The 20,968-nt window shown below is 42.6% G+C and overlaps 1 protein-coding gene across 3 annotated transcripts in view; it reads right to left on the bottom strand.

Annotated features, from left to right (window-relative positions):
* Positions 1–6,512: 6,512 nt before the first annotated feature.
* The window catches only part of LOC134865529 (3',5'-cyclic-AMP phosphodiesterase 4B-like), a 63,984-nt gene continuing 49,528 nt past the window's right edge, over positions 6,513–20,968 (bottom strand). For all 3 annotated transcript variants that reach the window (XM_063885106.1, XM_063885107.1, XM_063885108.1), the window contains 10 exons: positions 20,239–20,351; positions 12,955–13,048; positions 11,579–11,814; positions 11,399–11,497; positions 10,904–11,068; positions 10,112–10,211; positions 9,779–9,933; positions 9,537–9,659; positions 9,211–9,393; positions 6,513–8,834 (listed from right to left, as the gene is read on the bottom strand). In XM_063885106.1, coding sequence (XP_063741176.1) covers positions 8,484–8,834; positions 9,211–9,393; positions 9,537–9,659; positions 9,779–9,933; positions 10,112–10,211; positions 10,904–11,068; positions 11,399–11,497; positions 11,579–11,814; positions 12,955–13,048; positions 20,239–20,351 — 1,619 coding nt within the window. In that variant the 3' untranslated portion in view covers positions 6,513–8,483. The remainder of the gene's footprint in view (positions 8,835–9,210; positions 9,394–9,536; positions 9,660–9,778; positions 9,934–10,111; positions 10,212–10,903; positions 11,069–11,398; positions 11,498–11,578; positions 11,815–12,954; positions 13,049–20,238; positions 20,352–20,968) is intronic.

Genomic DNA, 20,968 nt, shown 5'->3' with positions numbered 1-20,968 from the left:
CGCCCGCTGGAGACACACAATCTTTGCATGTAAAGTGGCACTTTGGTGGTTCCCCATGTGGCCACAAGGTGTCACTACTGTACTGCAAAAATAATATACTCAGTGCTTTCAAGCAGATGTTCATTTCATGTTTTAAATTGGAATAAAAGGCTATCAAAAAACATTTGAAAAAATATTTTGATATTTTAATAAGGCAAATAATGTGTGATGCTGTTTGAACCAACATACTTTACATTGCTTTTCATTTTTATACTTCATAGCTTTTGATTTAATCAAATGATTGTGTGAAATATATATTCAAAACAAAATAAATATATATAAAATGAACTTTTGCTAGTTGTTGCAGTAGCAATGATGAATTTCCTCCAACAAATGTCGAATCCTTATTTGTTTCAAAGGGAAAACCACTTAAATGTACACTTTTTCTACATCCCAAGACCACCAAGAACCCATGAAATTGTTGGATTTTCCCATAAATGCTTTTTTAAATGCACTTTACAAGCTTCCATTCATTTACATACCATCTGTGCTGTCATCAATAGCAGCATGTCAAGCAGAGAGTGAGAGTATTGATAGCACATGTTTACTCGAGGGCCCCTGTGTGAGCGTGACTTCTAAGTAAACAAAGATCTTACATTTGTACTCACTGATACTACAATTTCCATCCATTGCTAATACCAGAAAGCACACTTTAGCAAACGAAAAAGGCAGATATGGGTTTACTCTTTGAACTCTTTCATGTGTGGTCTGAAAGAGATTGAGAGAGACAGGAAGACTTTCCTGCTGCTGCAGGGGTTTAACAAGACGTACATGGTAGAGTGGAGACGAGGCATGGCATCTCTGGTGGCACTCTGATCTTGCACGTAGGCAACACCGCCCTTCGACATAATGCGAGACACTTTAACATGCCAGCAGACCATGAGCAATCTACAGTTTGGAGATTGTCTGTAATGTGTTTTGGAGCTTAATGTTGTTTTTGTTGTCCAAAAAATACAAGCAAATAATGCACACACTGTACGTTATCAGCAGGGGAGAGCACCCGCTGTGTCCTGTTTCCATGTCCCATTTTAGATGTCCATCAGTTTTACACAAAGACACATTCTCTTGTAAAAGTCTCAACAAATTTAATTTATATGAATGTTTGAGGCAACTTTAATATATATTCATTGCTTGCTATCATTTTTCCTTAAATCTTTGTCATGCACTCTGAGCTCTCTTTTAATGTGTCAAATAAATCAAATCAAATCAAGGGACACCTCATTTAAACAAAAAAACCCACATGTGACATGGTCATCATGACATACGCTCAATTAGGAACATTTAGATGTTGACATAAGTTCTGTAAACTAATGATAAATATACATATTTTTACATATTTTTCTTCCAAACCCTGCCTGAAATAACTCCATTGGACTCCTTTGTTTTCCGGAACATAGTGACATCCCTATGTAACACTGACTCCCATATTGGCTAGCGCTCAAACACATTGTACGTGATATGCTGAGCGACGGGACATCTCTAGACATTTGACCAATCGCAACAGAGTCGGCCAGCTAACCAATCAGAGCAGACTGAGCTCTTAAACAGAGCTTTTTGACATTTAAAGCATGGAAACATGTTGCAGTGGAGGCACTAAATACAAGTATGAAACCTGAAAAAGAGCATAATTGCTTATACAGTAATAATCTATTGTATTACAATATACTTGATCAGTAAGAGGGGCAGAGCATATTTACTTTCGATAATTATGCCAATTTGTTAATAGTTCTCTACGTTGTCTTTTGAAGGGTTTTTATAAGAGTTTACCACTGTACATTCTATGTAATTGGCATGTCACACACATTCCACACATGCGCACACATGCAGCCCAGTGCAGACACAAACACCATGATGACTTACGAGAAGCTATCGGATCATCATAACATGTTGCTCAGTCACAACAGCCTGTCTTATCTGCATCCTCCATCAGCTCCACACAGGGGCCCACGGCGGAGGAGCCTGTTGCCGACGAGAAGGGCAGCGTCTGGAGCAGCAGGGAGAAACACTGTTATCGCGTCTGTGATTCAGTGCAGCCCAGTGGGCGCAGAGGAAGCTGCAGACTGTGACGCTCTCGGATTCTTACGGGAATACCCAACAAAACAACAATAGTCTCATCTTTTGTCCTTAACATCACAATTAAAAGATTCAGAATAATACAACATCACAAAGTCTTACCTCACTTAACGCAGGCTCAGTGTTTTTCCAAGCAAACATGTGTTATCTCAGGGAAAGTTGTTACGGAAATAGTAGCTCTGGTGACAATAAACTGCTAACCACAGCAACAGACCATTACCATAAAGCATAGCATAGCCTATGATATGAATAAAACAACATATTTCCCTTTTGGACCAACACTGCTGCTATATATGTTTCCACAAACGTTTAATACCCATTTATGTCAAAAGACAGACCATATATATGATTTCTATTTTATTATTATCATCGGTACATAACATGGGCTTTAACACATTTTTATATGATTTTAGATATAATAAGGTCATAATAAAAAATAAAATGCTTTTATTCTTAACATTATTGGGATATAATATGATCAGAAAATAATATGATCGATTTTTTAAAATAAAAACAATAATTATCTGTTATTTCATTAGTTTTTGTTTAATTTGATCATTTATATTAATAATTAAATAATGTATTTCTTATTTGTTATTACACATATTATTATTCATGATCAGCGCTATGTGGTTAATGTCAGATTCAGACCTACATCTTGACGTGGATGACCTCTGATGATATTTCAGGAGTGCGTTGAGGATGTTTTGTTCATCTCAGCCCTTTAACATGTGGTATATTTGATATTTTCACTTTGTGTAGGCCTCCTCTTTCTCACTGTCTTTCCCCTCCACCACGGACTGTTTCTCTGCAGTGCATGTTGAACATCTTCCTCCCACACACTCACTCACTTTGACACACCACAGAGCTACAGAGCTCCCCTTTCTGTCTCTCTCTATGCACGTGTCAAATAAGGACAAATATTGATCGGGGCAAGTAAAGATGGCATTCGGATTAAACGTGATTTGGTTTACAGTAGATCTCGATCAGATCAACCTAAATTCACAACCTTCATTCGGTGAAAGTCAACACTGCATATGCAATGAGTATGTTTACCTAAAAGGCTTCAGGTTGCTTGTTTGTACATGCATGATCAATACTCTGTCTTCTTTCCTCCTCAGATGAAGCCTCCATCTTCAAGTGTCACATCTGTTCATCTGTTGTGGCATGTTTCAGCATGCATGTATGTTCCCAGGGGTGTTTAATTTTTTAAATTTCTGGACAAACACAGATGACAGTGTGCTCTGGTGTGCCGCTGCGTCCCCCACAGGGATGTTCCCTTCCATGTCCCAACATTTCCCAGCATTGCTGAACACCGAGCCCCGAGGAACCGGCACATAAATGTCATCCCGGTGCCGTGTCCTTAAATGCATCATGGTAGATGTGATTTGACACAGACAAGTGCTTCACACATGGGCTAAATGTCAAAGGATCGTCTTGTTTTTTTAATCTCGTACATCCAACGACAACATTCACACAGAATTACCATAATGCGTTTGTTTTTTACATATCTAACTGTGACTTCAGTTTGGGTTTTCCCAGTAAAATCCACGCATGTTCCTGCTTTTCCCTCATGGAAAGGTCAACAAAACTATGTCTTACATCTGAGTGTGTTTTGACTTTTGTCATGCATTTGCTCATTCTGAGGATTGCATGACGGCCTGCGTTCACATTCTATGTATTTGCAGATATTTGGGGGAGTTGCATGCAGAGAAAAATCCACATTGAGAAGAAACAATGGCCTATCTATGAAGACTGCCGCCGTGTTTGATAACTAGATGATTTGTGACATTTTCTGGGAAGGACACATCCTGTTATTGTCCTAATCCTGCATTTTAGAGTCCATGAAACACACACACACACACACACACACACACACACACACACACACACACACACACACACACACACACACACACACACACACACACACACACACACACACACACACACACACACACACACAGACACACACACAAGAGGCATTGGAGAGGAAGCTGACTGCCTCATCTGATCTTTTCCAGATTCATCATTTTCTTTAGAGCGGGGCAGAACTGTCTTTTTCAGCGCACTTCCTTACCCATCTGTCTCAGCCACTTTGAGCTGATCTCTGACAGACACACACACATTCTCATACACACCCTCCTCAGACACATGCTTCTCAGACACACACATCCATGTCTTTGTGGTAATGTGTGGGTACTAGAACAGAGCATCTATCTCGGGACCATGCTTTCCGAGACTTTGCCAACATGCCGTAAGCCCCATAAGGTGATAAAGACAAACACACTCACACACATGCCTGGTTTGCTTTTGTATTATGTTGGAATGCCGTATATTACCCTGGATTCCTCCAACTTTAGTCCTCACTGTCAACTCAATTAAAAACAAACAGCAGCTGTCCAGGAGAAACTCCAGGAACACATTTGTTAATACAAAGTGAGCGAGTTTGTTTTCCTGGAAGTGGTTCTCTTCCTCTCCTGCCTTGGCCTCGGGCCCCGGCCCTCTCACAGCCTGGCTGGTAGAGTGGAGAATGTAGGTTGACTGGCAACAGGAGCCTGAACCTGTGGGCTCTTCATAGTCAGTACTGCAGGCCGGGGCTGGGGGGGAGGGGGGGGGGGCAGTCTGCCCTCACCCTGCTGACGTCAGTCCCCTACAGACCACAGGACTTGTGTTAGAGTTCCAAACAAACCAGCCGGCCATTGCCATGGCAGTATGGACCACCACCATGGAAAACCCTCGTCCACGTCTGCGCCGTGTTTAGCATAAACACTTGACTCGTTTTTCGCTGAATCTACAGGAAGAGGAGGTTCAGGTTTCTGGTGGTTTCCCAAACATCCACAAACTCTACAGTAAACTTAATCTAACATCTAAAATGCCACCTGTGATTTATTAAATTTACATATGCTTGGATAGTCACGGATAACAGTGGTTGGGGTACGTAAACATATTGCAAAATGAGTATAATCTGCCCAGTTTACATTTGGAAAAATGTGCAATTGCATTATAGTTACTTTGCAAGGACAACCATTGTCATGGTTGATTACGTATTCAAAATATAGCAATTTTGAAATTATTTCACTTTTATTAGTGAAGGTAGTAAAACATGTCTGACAAACAGGGCCGCCTTTGATTAAAAAAACAGCAGCAACGAAAAGTTACACAATTGAAATAGCATCCCACATGTTGTGTATTAGAGACATAAGGATGATTTTGAAGTTTTAGATTGCTTTTCTTTGTAATTCATTCTGTGACTTTAATAATCACAAAATGTTTTGCTGATTTGTGCTTTTAAAACCTGCGTAACCTGACTAATGGCAATCTAAGTATTCTGAGTATTTATCAGGGTAAGTCATTGTTAAAGAGAAACTGTAAGGACTGGAAACTTTCAACATGTTGCACTTCCAGATAATGGGCAGTGAAGATCAGATTGCATCAGTGAAAGCCTTCCCTCTAATTTTTGTTGACCTATTTCAGAAACTAAAATCTTTAACAATCTTTGGCTTCATGCCAATTTTACCCAGCCTGCCCTCTTGCTGCCTATCACGTACTCCAGATGCTTATCCTTTCGGGTCAAGGTGCTTGAGGCCATGGGAGAGTGAATGCCCTAAGTGCTCTGCACATAGCATCACTATCTCCAACTTCCTGTTTACACTGCTGGATCACTGCAGCAGTCAGTTATGATAAATTACAAGTCAATGTGTCACTACCTGATTTCCCCCTCAGAGCTGCAAAACTGGAACTACAGTATGACGTCAATAAAACCACACTTGACTGTAAAAAGCCTGGCAATTAATTTAAATGATGTACTACTGATTATAGAAAAGCAACTGACTGCTTTATAGTCTGGATAAACAAGTTTAAAAACATCCCACCTTTCATCACTCCTTGATGAAGAAATGTTTGGAGGCAGGAATAATAATAAAAAAAAGATTCCTATGAATTGCCAAAACGACGTTGTCAAAGTCTAACTTTACAGAAACAGTCATGGGGAAAAAAAGGTTTACATTTTTAATCCAGTTGGATCTGATTTTGCATTAATCTTTATCTATTTTTAGCTTTTCAAATCATTTTTTTAGAAAAATAATTGTTATGGAAATCTGGTAAACGAAATAAGATTAGTCTATACTGATCAAAGAAAGAGCGAGTGTGTGGGAGAGAAACTCCCTCTGGAAGGAACTTTGTAATTTTAGCTCTTGCAGACATTTACATGCACACAGATCTATTTAGCACGCTAAAGGAAAGGGTAATCTCCAGAAGGATAATACGGGCCTCTTTAAAACGTGTCTCAAGTCATATCATTCTTACAACCATGATTCATATTATTAAACATATTTATGTCGTAAACGACTTATTTTTAAGATCTTTTTATGAAGTCCAAAAACACACAGACCAGAAAATTGTATAATACATGCCCATTTTAATAATCTGATAGAAAACATTTGTTGAGCACAACATACAACATAGTACAATATATTGTGAGGAAAAACACTGAAAAAATATATTTCAAAACAATGTCTTGTATATTTCAGCAAATATTCCTATAGCTGTACAATGACCCGTCACCGTACGCAATACACTGCAGCAAATATCCGTCCTTCACAACCCTCCAACGAAAACAAAAAACAGCCTGACTTCAATGACTTTGTCACGCTGTACAAAACGTCTCTGGCAGCAACTTCAAAACACATTTTAAATCGTCAGAATTGAGCTGCATAACTTCATGTTACGGTCTTATAGCAAAAATGCTAAATACAATAAAACAGGAACCACCAGACGAGTTCAGTCAAAGTGTGACTTGACGTGCGGTAGTGCATATAAATAATAACAAATATCAGGTAATATTAACAATCAATATCATATACAAGGAGAAAGATAATAAATACACTGTTACAAACAGCTGAAGGTGTCGGCACAACTCTGCGACCGCTTACACACACACACACACACACACACACACACACACACACAGGGGATATCCACCCCCCATCCTTTATTCTGAAGGTTGCACCTTACATCGTGGTACCTTTAAGGTAGTGTTGGACATATTGGCAACCAGCTGCCGGAAATGTCGACATATTCAAAGTGCTGGATAAAAAAAACTACAGGAGAGGATTATTGTATTACTAACAGGTGCCTTTTTAAAAGTGTGCACACAGTCTGACAGTCATTCAAAGTGTAAATCTGTTCACGGTGTGAAGCCTGATTATGAGACTGTGAGCTAATGAAACGGAGGAAGTTACACGGTGGAAACAGATCTTTTGTTCGGGGATAGTTCAGCACGATTTCAGGAGATTTTTTAACTTAAACCCAGTTTTCGTACGATATTTGAACATGACCTGAATCATTTTAACGTCAACTGTTTGTCGGATAAACACATACAAGTTGGTTTACCTTTCTTCGATATTTTGGGTGAAATGTCACTAAATAATTCACTTTGATTTGCCTGAACTCTTCATCCAGCTTTGTAACATAGGGAGTAGGATTAGGACTTTTCTCTAAGCAGTGAAATCCTCAAAGTGCTTTCTACAGGATCTTTGGAAGTTATTCTTTACATATTTTTGGACTCATAGATACAAAATGTATTTCCACTCTCAAGGAATACGTTTTGAAATGTATTAAATTCCTTGTGAAATGACTGAATAAATCAAATGATTTTGGTTTCACGTGTTTAGTATATTGTAAAATACTGATGCTCTGTTGGTCTTACGCCACAAAGTGCAGATTGTGCTGGGAAGTCGTGTGATTTTTAGAAATGCATCCACTATAGTGAAGCGTATACTATTGCCAGAACGTTAGGAAGACTGAGAGACAAATGTGTCCTTCTTGTACAAAAAGTGGACACATTGTACAGCTATATGAATGTGTTCAATAAATTATAAAAAAGGACACGGTTGTGTAAAAAAAAGGCACAAAACTTAAAAAGTGTTAGAAAAAAAATAAAACTACTTGGGTCCAAAGAACTTGCTCTTCAGTAGCTTTTGGTTGGACGCTTTCACCGGGTCGCATCCAATCCCGACACAAAGAATCGAAATGAACATAAAAAACGTCCTGAAGTGCAAGTTTGTAATTTTGACTAGTCCCAGTACACAGATACATATTGTCCACTTCATCTTCTTCGATTCAGCCCCTCCTCTTTGACAGTAAGTCCCTCCCTTAAAGAATCAGGACTTCTTCAAGCTCCCTCTTCAGGGGGCTCAAAAACAAACTGCCACAGGGTTTCCAAGCCTTGTTTGCAGGGGTGCCCCACATTCAGTCAGGCCCTCTGTGCCAGGAAGCTCCGATGAGCCAGATTGCAGGATTGCTCTACTGCAATTAAATTATTTTTTCAGCCAAAACTTGCTGCACTCCGCAAACACCATCAGTTCAGGCTATGTCTCCGCTGGGGAATCGTCACAAGTTTCAACCCCGCCTTGATCGTGGTCTTGGAGTATGACACCGTCTGACATCTCCATCATGGGGCTCTCTTCACTCTGTCCATCCTGGTCGTCCAGCGTCAGCTCAAACTGAAATTTATTCGCCCCAGGTGCCCCCTCCAGCTCCCCTTGTGGTCCGCCTTCCCCGTCGCTGGTGTAGAAGGGAGGGGAGGGGCTCTGGGGGATCATGCTCTGATACCAGTTCCTGTTGTCCTCCAGCGTGTCCAGGATGTCCTGAGCGTCGGGGTGGACCAGGTCGGCCCACGTCTCCCACAGAGGGTGGACAATGTAATCGATGAAGCCAACCTAGAAAACACAACAGGGGAGGATGTCAGTAAGAGCGTCACAAGCTCCTCGGAAGGTCCCGTTCCGGGGTTCGGAAGTCATTCCAGAGACGTTCGTCCGACTTAGGCGTTTTTTTTAGCTTAAGTCGTAATATGGAAATTACATGGACGCCACAGACAAAATGTGTTATCAGTTGTTTTCCAGTCAGGAACCATTTATTTACAAAAGATTCCCCTGCTACACTTTTCCACCAAGTTTCATCAAAGTTAAGCCTCTTTTTTTTTTTTTTTTTTCACTGCCGGACGGTCAAACCAAGTCAAAAACATGACCTCTTTTTTGGAGGTAACCACTACGATTTTTTGTCAGATTTTTCAAGCTAGGTGCGTGTGTTCTGTACCTGTGTTCTCTCAACAGAAGCTGTGTGTTTGTCGCACGTGGCACTGATCTCCATCCCCCTCTCCCTCTCTCGGTCTCCCTGGTGGAAGAACTCATCCATGATCCTGTTTGTCCACTGCCGGTACAGCTCCAGAGGCTTGGTGGGGTTGCTCAGGTCGGCACAGTGCACCATGTTACGCAAAACCTGAAAAAAGGGAAAAAATGATTAAATAAACATCTTGCATTTCTTTATCAAACTGTCTACACAGTATCTAGATGTTATATCTGTCACGATAATAGCGTTTGGACTATTTCTTCCTCAATTATTTTGACATTATTGACGCTTACCTGCATTCTGTCGGTGTAGTTGTCCAACAGCAGGACTCCAGAGCTGGTCACCTTCTTGGTCTCCACCATCGTCTTCAGATTAGCTAGCAGGCTCATGTGTTTGGACATGTCAGTTGCTAATACCTGAATGGAAGAGAAGACACAGACAATGATGTTACAGATTGTTTTGGAGGCAAACACTTAAGCTGTCATCACTCTGAAGGCTTTGTTGGTATCACATAGACTGTCAGACATCTCCTCACCATGTCTATGACCATCCTCCGGAGAGACTGCTTCTGCTTCTTGGTGAGGTTTTGGAAGATATCACAGTTTTCCTCCTGCAGCAGTTTGAAGCCCACAGCGAGGTGGTGGTTCTCCAGCACCGACTCGTCGTTGTACATCAGAGCCAGCTCGGAGTCTGAAGAGAAAAAGAAGAATGGAGAAAGAGAAAAGAGTTAAATAGAGCTCTCACTTTTTAAAACTCAGGTCAGGTAAGCCATGTGATGTTGCCATTGAAGATCCCGTTAAACCATGCAAATATTTGGCTTCTTTTGTAATAGGCAGAGTAAATAAAAATATTTTTTTAAAGGACTTACTGGTGTTGATGAGGAACTGGTTGGTCACTCCTGGGTGGTCCACGTCGTGAATGGCTGCAGCGAAAATGGCTGCCAAGATCTCCAGATCTGTGAAGACCGCCTGTGTTTGAAGAAAAGGAAGAAGTATAAAAACAGAGGTTGAGTTTCACAGTCATTTCGCTGCCCATACAAGGTAAGGTATTAAGCAATTGTTCGAGGCCGAGCCTCATCTTTGGCATGTAGTTATTGTTTTGGTGACGGTATTGCCAGTCACCCCATTGCAGCATAATAAATAGCCTGAGGAAGAAGGTGTGGCCAGACTTTATTGATGTCGCACGTCAATAACATAAGATGCCGAAACCTAATTTACAGTGAAAACTGCCTCAACCTCTGCGTTTCCAAGTAGTATTATTGTTGGGCCACTGTCGGATTGCTTTTCCTCAGAACACGATGCATTTTGTTTGCAAACAGACTGTTGATATTTATATGAAAAAGCAGGTCGATCTACGGGTTTAATAACTTATTAGCAACATGGCTACGTCGCTAGCAGCCTAATATTATTTAATGAAGTATAGGCAAACATTTTTTTGTCAATGCGTACTTAAAGGCCAATTTAACGTAAAAAGTCAAATACACGTTTTTACAAATACTTTGTTTCTCAACAAAAAACGATATACCTTTTATACTACACTATAACCAACCTGCAAGATCATTTGTAGCTTCCTGGTACGTTAACTGTCTGGGCTTTTAGGTTTTTGTGTACCTCTAAGAGCTAAAAAAAGTAGTGACCTTGCATCCACAGAAATGACTTACATCCAGTGCGGGGGTGGACAGGAGGATGTGTGTGGACTGGGCTACGTCAGCGGCGTGCAGGCTGTTGTGGTAGGCCACGTCCGAGTGATAGTGGCCCTCCAAGGTCAGCATGAACGTCACAAAGGTGTCCGTCGGAATCTTGAACGTCCTCATCAGGTCTCGCTCCTGCATGCCACAAAGGAAAAAGGACATTGAGGTTCCTTTCTTTTTGTTTGTTGTTTTTTGACGCAACTCTAAGAGTCAATGTATTCAGACTTTTGATCTGACCCTAAATTCTTCTTCATATTTTGAATCGTATACTAGAAGCTGAAAATGTACGCTTCCTGCCAGGATGACTCACAGCTAGAAATCAATTTCAAGCGAAAATGTCCCTCTAGCAGATGTCCCTGTATTGACACTGACAGCTGATAGAACATACTGAACCCACAACAGTTAGCTATGAATCAAACCTTCAATAGCTTGAAGAACGCTTGCTGGGGAGGATGAGGCACTGACCTGGAAGATGGTGTACATGATGCATGTGAGCGGCCGGTTGTGGGAGTGCTCGGCCACTTTGAAGATGTTCAGGCCCCATTTGTTGATGTCCTCCAGATCCTGTGAGAGAAGATGAGTGTCAGTGTCTCATTTGATCACACAACTCTTATATTCATGCTATATGATTTGTCCATGGCTTACCTTGGACAGCAGTTCCTCCTGGTCCGTCTTGACCCCGAAGCGGTTCCCAGTGCCTCCGGAGCAGCTTGGCGTGTGGCTGACCTTCCTCACCCCACTGATCTGGGTCATCATCCCACACTGCTGCTGTTGCTGCTGCTGCTGCTGCTGCTGCTGCTGCTGCTGCTGGTGGCTCTGCCTCCTCTTCCTTTCCCTCGACTTGGGAACCGGACATGGAAGCTCCAACTCATTCTGCTTGTCTGGAGAGAAAACAAGAAAAAATACATAAATCACTCCAAAGACTCAAATGGACTAGGCTAGGTGATGTTGCATAAGCACTCTATAGTTGGAAGGAGTAAACAAAGTTATCACGGGGAGAAAATTGACCTTTCACACCTACGTGACAACACATTGAAGTTGCACTTGTTCAATTAGCCATCCTTCAGTTACAGACTAACAGTTTCTAGAATAATTGTTAAAAATTGTAAGAAAATTGTGAATAATGTCCATCTTTGTTTCTCAAAATCCAAGATAATATCTCTGAATGTATTGTTTTGTCAGTGCAAACTCAAAAATATTCACTTCATTATGATGTAAGCAATGCATGTTGATGAAAATAAGCAGACTTTCAAGAAAGTTGAACAAGTGCTGATGAAATGTTTCTGCCTATGCTCCAGTGGCCCGTCCATTCAAAGAACCTGAGCCCTGTTGTAATAACAATCCGCAGAATCTTGGAAAGCTGGCATGCATGAAGCCTAAATGTTTATCTGGTGTTTTTATCAGTGTGCGGGTTTGTTTTGGTGCATGTGATCTAGCGTCTCTGCAGCTGACGGTGTGTGCAGCACGTACACCGCAGTGCAAGGGGGATCTGTCAGCTGCACTCTCTGCTCAAAGCATCTCACAGCACCTGACAGGTGTTCGCTGCAACACAGGGGACAACAAAAACCACCAGGCTTCAAAAGGATCTCTCTGTGTTTACAGAAATCTCTTCCCCTGCACCACTTCTCTTTTTAGGGGGGAGATACACACTCCTTTTAAAATCCCTGAACACACAGCCGTGATAAGCATCTCGCAGGCGGTGTTGGATGTGGAAAACTAGAAGAAGAAACTGAGTCATGAAACGCCGTTGGGCTTTTTAAGATAGAAGGAAACACTGCTGATGAATAATGCAGCGTCCCTCCATGCACACAAACATTCTCCCTCTCCCCCGCTCAGGGGAATCTCCCCCCCCCCCTTATCTCTCTGCAGTCAGAGCGAGAGGGGACTCTCAGACCAGATCAGACTGGTTTGTGAGCTTCTTAGCACATGCAAAGGGTAACCTCTGCCACATAAGTGTCACTCCCTGGCATCCGTTAAGTCTTACACTGCGCTTCACACTGCTGTGTGAATAGTGGGCTCACCTAGGAAGGTGTTGGAGATGTATTCGGACACTTGGTTGCCCGAGCGACTCATCTCAGACAGGTGGCTTAGCTCCCGGTTCAGCATCCTCTTGAACTGGAAAAAAACAAATATACATCAGATTTAATGACCTGTACGAGAAAACATTTTTATATTCACTGAGGTTTCCGAGCATGGGAATTAAGCATTTCCTGTTGTTTTCCACTGGGATATGTCCCATGAGAGCGTGGCCTCTGCGCCATTTAAGGTCTGTGTTTATGTTTTCTTGGTAGTGGTTTGAGTTAGCCTCTAAGACACTTGCTTGCTGAGCAATAAGAAACAGAATACAGTGCGAGATATACAAAATACAGACGTTTTTCCATTGAAACAAAATGCGGCAGTTTTTGTCTGTGCACGTCACGGCTGAGATAGACCAGGGTGCAATCAAGACAGAACAAACGTGAGAAATCTGACATGCACACCCACACACACAGGGCATCTTAGCCATCTCTCCTCTGGGACACACCTTGATGTATCCCCAGGACACAGAGAACAGGTAGTTGGCCTCAGGCATGATGCTGCGCTGTGCTGAGCCCTGGCGCTCCCCAGCAGAAGCCCTGTATGCTCCTCTCTGAGTGGACCCCCAAGGCTGAGCTACAACCTGAAAGCTCAAAGCTCCCTAAAAATCCCCCGCCTTCCAAAATGCTTCGACTAGGGTAAAAATAACGCCCCGGCTGAAGTCTCCAGAGAGGGGCTGTGGAGGACCCCTACATCCGCAGCCGAATGCGTCTCCTCATTGCGTCGCGCTCCGTTTTCCAGGATTGCATAAAAGCCTCTGGCGAGAGTGATGGAATCCCCAGGAAAGCAATCAATATTTCCTTTTTCTTCGGTTCTCTCTGATTCTCCAAACCCCTGCGCCCTCCAAATGTTATCCAGTGAGGGGGGAAATCCAGCCTTTTCTAGCCCAGATTAAGCAAGGATGGCTAAGACGGAGGGATACAGGAAAAGAAGGACATCAAAAGGCAGAGAGGAGGAGGATGAGAGGGGGTGTGCTCAAGCTGTATAGTCCCCTTTGGCAGACGGGCTGATGGAGTCTCTCTCTTTGCCTCCCACCTTTGCTAAACAGTGAGCTGTGCACAGCACTGCAGAAAACACAGTTTGGAGGGTCCCCCCACATCTTTATCCTGTGCTCTCTGCAAACCCCCTCCCTCTTGCCTCGGTTTCCCTCCCTTCTTTATCCCCCCCTCCCTGCTCAGTAATGCAGAACAGATCCAACGCACACTGCGCAATACAGGGCTTCAAAGCACCGTAGCGTTTATCGCATGGCTGAGGAGGCGCGGGGTATTAATTTACTAGATTGGCTTTCAGTCTGCGTTTTATAATCTGCTGTACACACTTCCGTCCATAATCATTACAGGACGTGTCAAAGACCTTTTCTTGTTCTCAATTACAGCTACAATTTCTCCCCCCGAATAACAGCTCATTTCCTGTCTGGTTGCAGCAGTTTTCTGTATTATAAAAAGGAGACAAACGGAGATGCTGGGAGACAAACAGATGAGAGAGTTTTCAGTCTGCTGCCCACCGGTGTACCACCAATTGCACGACAACCTGAACGCCATGGCAACAGAGTCACGTGGTCCCCCTCTATTGTTCATAGGTGGTCCCCGATCTAGACTCATCGTATCACACACAGAGGAGATGCCCTAGATTGACACAACTAGGCTAGACATTGTAACAGCACACCATCACTGACTGGAGGCATATTCTGAGGCTTTTTTGTCAAGAAAGTGAAACACTAATGCAAAACCACATCCTAATCATTATAATGAATACCATGATATCATGGTGTAATCAATTCCTGACAATGTGATAGTAATTTTCTTTTTTTATTACGTCTTCAAAGAACCCAGCCATGGTTATGTGTTTTCCAGGTTTTGTTTTTTTTTCTTTCTCCTTACAATTGGGTCTTTTTTCTTCTGGCCTCAACAGCTGTCTAATAGCTGTCAAGCAGACAGCTAACATCTACTTGACTGTGAAACTTGAAAACCACTTTCAAAGAGTTGGGTGAAAACTCAAAACCCAGACTGCCAGAGGCGGGCCATAAAAAAAAATCAAAGAGAACTCGTAAGGACAAAAAATGTGAGCTTGGACTCAGAGGGCTTTATTCCATCCAAAGGGAACTTGTAATTGATTCTTTAAAGTCGCGGAACAGAGTGGATGTGTGTGACCTCTAGGAAATAAATCAGGCTCAGAGATGCATTTGGGTGACTCTGGGTCATACAGTTCATCTTATACACGCTGCATACACTCACGGCATGGTGACATGTCCATGAGTGTGTCCAGGACAATTGATTGCTCAATGTATGGCGATATGCATCATGCATCCTTTGACGTTAGCAAAGATTGCTCACACAGAACAAACCCTGGTCTTGGCCAACCTAGAGAAGTTACATAAACTCAGAAAAAAAACTTGTGGTTTCTTCAGAGAAGATGAGCGGATGGCTCATAGAGATTGAATATTGCAAAAAAAGAATACAAGTTATGCATTTAAGGGTAAGCAAAACACCAAAACTCATTGAATTAACACAAAAAAGTGTCAAAAAGTTTTGAAAAGCAAAGAACTTTAGTATTGTCTTACCGGCCTGAGTCTTAAAAATGTAAGAGCCAAAACAAGACAGGGAATCTCAATGTAGTGAGTAAAAAATTGAAACCATTTCCAATCATGTATTTGTAAGAAATCACCTCACATTTGTTCTACTCTTGAATAAATTACACTCTATCCATTTGGCAGATCAAACTCCTACCGCACAATGTAAGCAACTCCAAAAGTAAAACTCACCTTTTTCCAACTCGTAAGCATCCCAAAGTTTTGCTTATGCTTTTCAGAACAACATAGTCCCATTGTCACTTTGCGGAAAAACGAACACGACCCGAGAGAAATCCAGTAAAGTTTCACGAGCATTAACTGTGTTCAGTCTGAGACTCTGCCTGCTTCCTCTCTCTGTTTCTGTTAACTGAAGTGGAGTCGAGCAGGAAACATATAGTGGTAAAGCTGACTTGTCTGACTGGCCTACACAGAGGTTGGTGGCTCCTCCCTCCGACACAGGCCCCAGCATGTGTCCCCACCTACTTCCCTTTTACTTGATAGAGTCATTCACTATGCTCATTTACTGGTAGACATCCTGCTTCCTCTTGAGGCCTCAGGCGAACAGCAACTAACATACCTGAGCTCATCACTGAAAAGTCCCTGGATAACAAGTTTGGCACACTATTCTGACGAGCTGTGGCGGAAAATTACAAATGGCATTCCTCTGGGAGAAGTCTTTAATAGTTTCATATCTTGCAGCACGCACTGACCTTGACTGAAGTAGAATAGAGGCAGGATTGGGTTTGCACAGCATGACTTCACATTGCAATACCTTAGCTGTGCAATCTGAAAAGCCCAGGGGGATCCAATGTTGCGTCTCTACCCTGTGTTGCTGTTTACTGTGTCAACACACAGTGGATTACACCAGCAACTTTTCAGTTTAGCAACAATCAGAAACATTTCCTAGAAATCAACCAATAATAAGAAGGTAACATTAAAGCAGGTTTAACATGTACCTTCCTCTAATAATGGCAGAGGATAAACTATTTAATTACAATTAGGCACCATAATCACCCCCCCCCCCGCCCCCTTTAGTCAAATGGTATCACTACGCTATAATTTAATGTCCATTACCCCTGCTACAGCTACAGACCCACTGCTACATCTGTTTCAATCATTTTGTCATTTTTTCCCCCTCGGAAGACGACGGCGCTTCAAAGCTGAAGTGACCACACGTGAGTTAAAGTTTCCTACTGGCTCGCGCTGGCCTCGGGGGCTCGCTCGCATGCGAACCCGCAAAGCGCTAAGCTCCCCTAACTGGATTCAGATGGCAGTGTTTGTGCAAGGCCGTCGCCGGCATCGCCATTGGGAGTGCGGCGAGGGTAATGATAGTGAGAGGGCGGGGGTGCAGCTCAACCGCTCTGAGGTCACTGCGACCGGGCTGGCGGTCAGCAGGGTGTGTGGTCCCTGTGGCCCCGGACACACCTGTGCCCTTGGACACTGAAAGCGGAGACACCCTGGGTTTTAATCGTGGGCTCAATTACGTCCTTTCGGGTTCCAAAAAGAAATGGACTCTTTAAACGTCACGTCATATAAATACTGGGAATTATTATTAGATCTTTATTGAACAAGGACCCTGCCTTAATCCCAAAAAGACAACACATGCTATATATGCCAGATTATAGCTAAAAGGTCATTTCCCTGGGCAGGTACACACATCAACACACCTTAAAAATGTGTTTTACCTATCACACTAATAATTAAAATCAGAATACAGATGTGTCAAATAAAAATACACATTTGCCAATATAACTTTACAATTAATTTAAAGTGACATCTAAAATTCATGTAACACTAACGTTGGCAAGATTGATCGCCCAAAATCCATTTTTTGTAATTTAAGAAAAAAAATAGTATAAATCTGTGCATGTTTTATACTCAGCTGGAAGCATATTCCAGGATAAAGCCTGCAGATTGCAAAACTGTATTGGACACCACTTTTGCAATAAAAGCCGATGAGTGGACCATCATATGATTTCCGTCCATCCCTGAAAAATTGCACAACAATCAGATTTTGTCATCATAAACTGTTGATCCCCGTTCTCTGTTGGTCAACAATGCTTAGTGTTGCAGATCGGTTGTATGGGAGGACTCTGACTCCGGGCGAACAATGCTCTCAGTTGGCCTAATGGAGCGCCGTTGCCCCTGCAGGGCCCCGTGCTCATTGTCTTGGCCCTGCTAGTGACGTGGTTGCCTGTAAAGACTCAAACCTGGCTGCTGGGTCTATTGTCGTCTGGTTACCAGGGAGCAGGAGAGAGGGGGCGCAGGAAATAGAGAGACAGGAAACCGGTGTCACGGTCACAGTCACCCGTTACGGTCTGACAACACCCCTCCCCATCCCAATCCTCCCTCAGACCACAGTGGAGAACACAGACGGAAATGGACGACACCACTGTGGGTGTTTATAATCTGACGCCGCCATGCAGTCTCCGCTGTCTGCTTGGGGGTTGAGTAATAGTGTGTGCTGTGCATCAATTTGGTAGCTCTGCACAAATGAAATTTGCACGAAAAAGCATTCATCAAGCGAAGTGAAGTACTTAGTTCTAAATAGCTGCTTTGTGTCGCCTTGAAACAACATAATGAGATTATTTTGATTCACTTAGACCAAAGCAGAATGCTGACTTTTTGATTTGAGGTTTGAAAAAACATGTTGTGTTTATCTAAACTCAGAGAAGTTCCAAGGACTTCCGATATCCCCTGCAGATATCTCAAGCATCATCATGAGGTTTCTGAGGTAATTTCAAATCAAATTCTAAGTATTTGGTGGATTATGATGACATTTGATGTTACCCTCAAGACACACGTAATTAACTTAGGTGATCACATAGCTTTCCGTAAAAACTGATGCCCCAGATGGCACAGAACCATCACAGTTGGGGAAAGGGCACTTTTAGAAACTACTTAGCAGGTAATTGGATGAACTATTAAATAATCAAACTCTTGCTGAAGCCAGCCGGGAGCGAAAACATATTTTCCATTCAGAAGAGCCTTCACTGCCATTCTTTGCTCCTATTTTAATAAACGAATCCTCTTCAGATCTGACGGAATTGATTTTATTGCAGAATCCACGCTAACCTCTTTACAAGTCACCATTGTTCTTAGCAAAACATATTTGCTAATTTGGTAGTGAGCAAATTGTAGCATGCTAACACACTAAACTAAGATGGTGAATATTGTAAACACTTAACTGCCAAACATTAGCATGCTGACTGTGTTGGCATTTAGCTAAAAGCCCTGCTCCACCTAATTTAATCTCTTTCTTTCTAGAAGAAATGTTTCAAATAAAGTCTGTTTGTAGTGCCTGCTAATAAGTTTTAAGCAGAATATCTTACATGATTGCATCATTTTTGTATGTTTCATACAACAACAAACAGCCAAATTTGTAGCAGTACTTCCTTGTGTGAAGGCAGACATACAGCTGATGTGACTTTGCCTGATCCATAGTTACAGAAAGAATATTCATGTGAAAATGAGAGTAAATGAAGTGAATACGAAGTTAAGTGGAAAAACTGTGGAGTGTAGCTTTAAAATGAGTATGAACTTTGCTCTAACAGGACCTTATTTTCTGTTAATCTTAAACTATAGTGTGGACAAAAGGAAGTCTGTCGGTTGAATGTTCCATTTTATAATGACGTCAATTGAAGTGGACCGATGCTAAGCTCAACACAACAGCATATTACAGAGAAATGCATCTGTAGTCAGATTAAATCAGGCTAAACGTTGCAGTTATACAACACGACATGTGTCTCAGGTAGTTGGAATCAGGTGAGGAGATGAAGCGGAACAGGCCGTACCACTGAATACGCACTACTTAAAAAGTTAACAGGAAGTTAGTAGACCTGTATGCAAAAGAAACACTTATCTACAGGAGATCCATATAATGATGATGCCAGCTCCTACTCCACCACAAAACAGCTGCTACTTTGCAAGTGCGTCAATGTGGCCACATTTCATACATTTTGCATATAGTGTGCAAATTGTCAGCCACACGGCAACAAAAGAGCAGTTGTTCAGCCGCGCATCACACTTCCTGACAGCTTATTACAAAATGCATACTGTTTTACATCTAGGATTTAACCTGTGAAATATTTGCTTATGGTTTGGAAGAGATGACAGTGTATAGTAAGGGGGGGGGGATGCTGAGTTCCTGGGAGGTCTCATGGTCATCGTTATGGCAGCGGATAAAGCAGGCATTTACAAATGAGATCCCTGTGCTATCTATGTTGTAGTTCAAGTGCTTGCAGTGAGGAGGATTTGGTAGCTTGCATGCTTTCAAAGCTTCCCTAACACTGCACATATTCATCATGAAATGAAAGAGCATATTAGTGTTTGTACAACAACTTTTTAATCTTGCAATTTTGAGAATAAAGGTCTGCAAGGTGAGTTGATAGAACTGACCTGTTGGAATTCTGGAGAGACAGTATTCACCTAAGATCCCTCCACTTGATACACTTTTCTAATAAGTTTCTAAAATGTTACTCATTTTTTATAAATAAGAGAAATGCCTGTTGCAGTGACATCCCGTCAAGTCTACTCCCTCAGAGGACAGACTTTTTGGAAAGTCCCATCACTGGACATTGGCAAAGACTTCCTAGCATATAACAAAAGCACTGTTTGCACATCCCGTATGTTATATAATTATTAGTCTAAATGTTCCTACCTTGTTGGAGGCCATGTCGCTGACAGAGCGGTAGGTCTGGATGGTCTCCAGCTGGTCCAGACACCAGTCCAGCTCCTCCATGGTCTCCATAGCCAGCTTCTGGTAGGACTCATCTGCCAACAGACACATGGACACGTAATCAGGCCCGAGAGGATCCATGTCCAAAGCAGTGCCCCCTGACACCATGCGCGGAGGTCCGAGGGTCCCGGCGTGGCTCTGTCTCACGGAGGACTGGCCGGCAGCACATCCGTGAGACGCAGCGGACGAAGGGGGGGTGTGCACACACAGCTCCTTCATGTTGTTACCCGTTGCCACCTCAGAAAGTTCAGGGGAAGTGGGTCTCCCAGACAGACTGAGAGCTAGAGTTACTGTTTGCAGACTCTCCCCATGTCCTCTCTAGCCCCTCGCTCTCGTGTGCTCTTCAAACACCCTCCTACTCTGTCTGGCTACCCCCCGCCCCTCTGTATCACCCTGCAGAACGAGTGGCGTGCAAACCAGGCAGTCTGCTGCCTCTTGCTGTCCCCCCCAACCCCCACTCTCACTGAAACAGATAGAAAGCATGTCTACTTGCAGGTACAGTCCACATACCCTCTGAAGTGCATTAAAGGGCCCTGAGTGGCATTCTTTTCATGCATGTGGCTTTTTTAAAATTAAGTTTTGTTCAAATGTTGAAAGGTTCATATCACACATTGACAATTAACACGTTTTAAAAGCTTGGACTTTATTTCTT

This window comes from Eleginops maclovinus, chromosome 6 (genome assembly GCF_036324505.1).
Source record: "Eleginops maclovinus isolate JMC-PN-2008 ecotype Puerto Natales chromosome 6, JC_Emac_rtc_rv5, whole genome shotgun sequence".
Taxonomy (NCBI): domain Eukaryota; kingdom Metazoa; phylum Chordata; class Actinopteri; order Perciformes; family Eleginopidae; genus Eleginops; species Eleginops maclovinus.
This window is presented reverse-complemented; position numbering and strand designations above follow the sequence as displayed.